Raw genomic sequence first — 6000 nt, forward strand, 5'->3', positions numbered from 1 at the left:
TACAACAACGGCGGTCGCGGATTCGGAATTGCAATCGAAACGAAGTAAAGTTTTTCATATCAATTCAAGTGAACAGTTTGGGCAAAATCATTATAATATCTTACCAAATAACTGTTCGGGTGGTAAATTAAAGTTTTCTGTGCCTCAAGTTAAGTTTCGCGAGTGATGTGACAAATGGAATGGCTGAAAAAAATTTGCAGTACAAGTTTTGGCACCGTACCATGCTGTTCACATCAACAAACTCGAACATGTACAAAGGTAATTCATCCGCTTTGCGGAACCTTAATTGTTAGCAGTTAGCAGTTCGTATTGACTGTGCTATAGCAAGCTATATTCGAGAAACTACGTTTCAACACACCGCCACGAATGATGCGCCAATCTGAATTCTTTTGACGATTGAGTCACCGCTCGGCTTACGGAAAGAATAACTCAGTAGAAGTTTGTTATAGTCGCTCCGACGAAGTTTATTATTTATTCGAAAAAATGTGTTCAGACTAAGGATTAGCGGTAATTAATATTAAATAACATGCCAGCGCAAAATAAATTAAATAGGTTAAAATGTAGTATATTGAAGAAGTGGAGATCTCGTCAGCTCCGCCTAACACCGGTTGTCCTCAACCACGCACCCACAGCCAATTTTCCAACCCAAACTACCGCAAATGTATCAATAGAAAGACAAATCTCGGACCATCAGTTTCATCTTCCATCCCCATGGCATTTATGCACTGTCCCAGGATAGGTCTACAAAGTAAATCGAGCGCAGTACGATGTGGGCGTTAGCGGTAGTCGACAGAAACTTTAAACCATAGAGTCGCACCTGCCTACCATCCCTCGAGACCAAACAGTTAGTGCGCAGTATTTATAACGGGAACCCGTCACCAAACCACAAAAACTGACCGCTACCAAGCGTCCCGCAGTCCCCGTAGCCTACATAGATATATGTTTGCAACTGCATAGTATGGTCGAATGACCAACCATGTAAACGTTAAGACGTCGAACCGGGTGAAAGAAACAGGAATTATCTGATTCTGAATTTATAAAATTAACTAACAATTTTAATATTTTGCTCCTATTTCTCATCAGTAGTTCACTTTACCTGTTCTCACCCTTTTCTCCCTGATTAGCTTTACTTGAATTTCCTTGCTTATCGAAATGACCTTATATATTCTATTATTATTAGAGGTTATTAGAGTACAGAATAATTACGAGGCTAGTGCAACGATCCTACACGGGAATCTCTCCAAGCAGTGCCTGTAGCTCGTGATTCATACGTCTCCGTCACTCTCCGCTTTCAGTTTGTACTCCGCCAGATATTATCCGCAGTAGCTTGCGCTCGAACACGGCGAGGGCGCATATGTCCTCCGTGAGCAGCGTCACGGTTTCCAGTCCATAATGTACTGGTCTAATAAGGGTTTTGTACATCGTCAGCTTCGTACGGCGGTGTGTTGTTGTTGATCGTAGTGCTTGGCGAAGGGCCAAATAGGGGCTTGAATGCGCCGCAGGATCTTCTTACTAGAGTTGTTCTCATTTCGATGCCCGCTCGTTGGATCACCCCCTCAAGAGCGATGTTAAACAACATGCAGAATAAGTCATCACTTTGTCTCAACACTCGCCGCGTGGGACGGTATTCGTTCCAACCGACTGTATCGTATGCTGCTTTGAAATCAATAAAGACGTGATGAGTGGGCACGTTGACTCCTGACATTTTTGCAAGATTTGGTCCGTAACTGCGCGAGTCCCCATGAAGTCCGCTTGGTAATTCTCTTCGAAAATCGAAAATCTGTGCTAGCGGCGAGAGCCGGTGTAACAGGATACGGGAGAGTTCCTTATAGGCGGCGTTTAGCAACGTTATGCCGCAATAGCAGCAGCAGTCGAGCCGATCACCATTTTTATAGTTGAGACAAACCACTCCTTCCATCCATTGCTTCGATAACTTCTTCTCTACCTAAATCTTGGAAATAACTTAGTCTCGTGTAGTTGTTTAAAAAGGCAGTCCTTACCAGCGACTTTATCTTGAGCAACCCGCTTTCTAGTTTGACTTTTTGGAGATGCTGGGACATTACTATCTTTCATGGGCATTCCTATGTTAACTTCCGTTCCGTGTCCTTCTGCAACATTGCAATTGAGGTGTTCATCAAAGAACTGCTTCCACCTTTCGACAATATCGCGCTTGTTTGAGATTAAATTCTCTCATTCGTCCCTACACATGTCAGGTTTAGGTGTATAGCCTTTATGAGTTTGGTTCACATTCTCGAAAAATTTGCGTATCTCATTAGCTTGGAATAACCGTTCTAATGCTTGACGATCTCTGTTCTCCTTTTGGTGCTTTTCATTACTACTCAGTATCGTGGTCAATTGGTTCCTTATCTTTTGGTATTTGGCCAAATTCTCCCTAGTGACATAGCTCAGATAACTTTTCCAAGCAATTTTTTTTCGCTTCACCGCTTGTTGGCATTTCCCATCAAACCAATCATTTTGTATAGGGATTTCCACTAACGCCGGTAGCGCATATGGGTGGTGCCTGGGAACGCATGGTGCGTTCGATAAAACAATATTAGATGACGGTCGCACGCTGACGGATGAAATTTATTTCACGCCGCTATCCGACACAAAAGATATGATTAATTCGCGTGCGTCGGTATATCTAGCACAAGATTCAACAGCAGACGCGGCGATTACTCCGGGTCATATCTTGCATTTCTTGGTACTCTAAAGGATGTGGACGATTCTGCCTGCTATATGGATGCTTTGCAGAACACTTACACACGCTCACAGTATTTGGCTGACCAACGCTGTGCTCTAGCAAAGCTGTGTTCTGGCAACTTGAACAAAAAAAAATGCAATTTAGAGCAACTTTTACTTAATTTCCAACAGGCTCGGAATTTCTTCCAATGTCAAATATCCCCGACATTCCCGAACTTTTGTAGGTCGAAATGAAGTTCCCTAATTTGAAATATGTTGTAAAACAAACCGCGTTAAGATGAAATTAGTCGTCATCGATTCTGCCAATTTCAAAAGCAGTTTTTTTGTTTGAAACAAAAATTCTGTTCATAAAAATATATTTGAACTGTTCAGATTCGCAAGAAGAATGCAGTATTTACAATTTTACGAACAAAACTCCGTTTTTGGACCAAAAACTGCTTCCAAAATTGGGCTTTCCGACGAAAAGTTGATGACTACTAATTTCCCGTCAATTCAAAAATCGTCACAAAATAGACCGTGTTTATTCAAAGTCGTCGAAAAACCGCTCAAATTCAAAAATCGCGTCAATTCGATGATGCAAAAAATCACGTTAATTCAAAAATCGTCATAAAAAACCGTGTTAACTCAAAAATTGTCATAAAAAACCACGATAATTCAAAAATCGTAAAAAAGTGTAAAATGAGACTTGAGCTGCAAGCACCGGTTGTATGAGACTAACCTAACCTGGCGAAAGTTGGGAGGCTACGGTGGGCCGGCCACGCCACAAGAATGCCGGACAACTGTGCCGTGAAATCCGTCCTCTTCAAGAACCCCACCGGCACCAGGAATAGAGGGGTCCAACTTGCTAGATGGCGCTCGACCGGGTTGAAGCCGACTTGCGCGTGTCGAGACGCGCAACGAATTGGCGACGAGTAGCCCAGGACCGAGTACAATGGAGAGGAATTCTTGATACGGCAAGAGCCACCCCGGCTCTCGGCAGCTAAAGTAAGTAAGTAAGAAGAGTGGAGTGAATACATTTTCAAATACAGAACCCCTGTTTTGTGCCAAAAACTGCTTCCGAAATTGGGCATTCCGACGAATCCGTTTCCGATCTGACAGACTGAAAAAGGTTACAGAATATTTTTGGTCACTGTAGTATATATGACTCAATTTCGAGTAATTAGTGTGAATTAGTGCTGCCCGATATCTTATCAACGCAAAAAAACTTCCTTTGTGATTGGAGCAATCGACTTAGCTTGGTGCTATGATGCATGCGACGCGCAATGCAGCACAGACTTCCGTCGCTGTGGTTAAATTCGTACTCCTTTTTACAGTGCCGTACCTAATTTGGGGAGCTTGAGCAAATAAATAAACTGTTACTCAGCAATCATTGATAAAGTTAAGTATAGTGACAGAAGTTACCGCTCTTTAGAGAGTTCTATGTTTCAGAAACCTGATAATTGAAAATATCCCAAATACTATGCATAGTATGACGTCAGTGATTCCTAACTTGTAATTCGTCGAAAAAATCTACCTTAACAGCTCCGATAGCTGTGAAATTCCTGCATGGAAGTTTATCAACGAAGTCCACAGTAAAGCAGTGAAAATAATATTGGAAGACTAAACAAATTCGCAAACCAATTTCAGCACAGTTGAATTCGTTCCACAGCATTGGATGAAGTACGTGAATTCGTTCACAGCCCGATGTTTTCTGCTCTTATCGCTAAGTCTTATCAGTCGATTTTATTTCCTTGAGTTGCAGGGACGAGAAATTCTCAACGCCGGACACTAAAAATCTTTCACCATTTGATGACAAATAATTAGATTTCCTAAACCTGATAGCAGCTGTTTTAAACGACTTCTCTAATAGAGGAAATTGTACGCGAGGAGTCAATGAGTGGAACGTTTACAGTGAAATTCGATTTATTCACCGTTTTTATTGATCGTAGTTGTAGGTGCAGCATGAATCAAAATAGATCCACGGAATGTAGAGTTCAAGTGTACTGTCGGATTAGGCATAATTGGCTCATGCCATGTTCAACATGATATAGTAGCCTACCAAGCACGCAGTGTTGCGTTGCTCTTGTTTGCATGTTAGACGACTACCGTTACTTCTCTGTATGTAGGTACCTTGCCAGCAACCTTCAGATCATTATCAGTGATCATCTGGTTCACTAAACATGGATTTATTATGTCCAACACACGCTATGTTGGGACTAGAAATGGGTTAATGTAGGTGATGTCCACTTACCTAGCATTAGTACTGCACTTAACGAATAGGCAGGCTATTCGGTTCCCTCTGGAGGACCTCGCAAAAAATGCCTCAAAGCATTCTTTCTCTCGGTCACCGTACTGCCAGTCTGCTCGATCCAGCAAATTCAGCGTAAATTTACTGTTGGCTGCATCGTCCGCTTTCAGCTCGTAGCTCGCTTCCGGGGGCAGGAAGGCTAGCTTGGAAGCGATCCTCCCCGGACAGGGAGGACAGCAGAACAGACAACAGAGTTCACTGAAGCTGAGACCATTCATCTTTCTTTTGCTATCGGATACTTCTCCTGTCGAATCAGCGACTGTTACCGTTGCTACTGCTGTGCCCGATTCGGATTCAGCGGAAACGGTTCCTTCCGATCCGAGCTTACGAGCTGTGGCTGTAACACTTGCTTCTTTTGCTGGTTCCAGCTTGAATGGCTTCGCTACACCAAAACTACAGTTCACAAAGCTCACAAGCAAAATAAACACTTATTTTTCCAGCGAATTTTTCTTTTATAAAACTAGGCAGCAGACTTTTTCACAGCCTCAAGAAAAAATGACTGCTACAGGTTTACACAAAACACAATAGATTTGACTTCCTACTACTGGCTAGTCTAGCACAGATTCGCTTCTGACACTGTGGCAAACCAACATATTCCTGACGCAAATGTGATTAGCGCACACGAATTAAACACTTTTATCAGCAAATTTACACAAAATTGTACTGTTTTTCGCGTACTATTTTTTCTTCCTAGCAAAAATGCCACACACTCCCTTCCAGTAAGCTGCTGGCTGACTTTTTGCAGTTTTCGATTCAAGTATTCTGTCAATGTCTCATCTATGACGCTTCACGCTCATCATCACCGAACCTCACCGAACGAACAAAACACGAACAAAGAGGAACGCGACGGGAGATACGCAAATATCGTGAGCGTGACCGAGAGAGAGCATGGTGATAAGTGAGAAATGTTAATACTCGTTCTACGCGTTCTACGCGCTTTATTTTCTCCTTTTGTTGTCTCTTCCATTTCGCTCACACGATTGCCCACCTTCAGTTGTGTTGCCAATACC

The 6000-nt window shown here is 42.5% G+C and overlaps 1 protein-coding gene across 1 annotated transcript in view; it reads right to left on the bottom strand.

Annotated features, from left to right (window-relative positions):
- Positions 1-5723, bottom strand: part of LOC128738374 (alpha/beta hydrolase domain-containing protein 17B-like) — a 14585-nt gene extending 8862 nt beyond the window's left edge. Inside the window, exon 1 of the mRNA XM_053833441.1 lies at positions 4934-5723. Within this exon, the coding sequence (XP_053689416.1) occupies positions 4934-5208 (275 nt within the window). The 5' untranslated portion in view covers positions 5209-5723. The remainder of the gene's footprint in view (positions 1-4933) is intronic.
- Between the last annotated feature and the right edge of the window lie 277 nt (positions 5724-6000).

The sequence above is a fragment of the Sabethes cyaneus genome, chromosome 2 (genome assembly GCF_943734655.1).
Source record: "Sabethes cyaneus chromosome 2, idSabCyanKW18_F2, whole genome shotgun sequence".
Lineage (NCBI taxonomy): Eukaryota > Metazoa > Arthropoda > Insecta > Diptera > Culicidae > Sabethes > Sabethes cyaneus.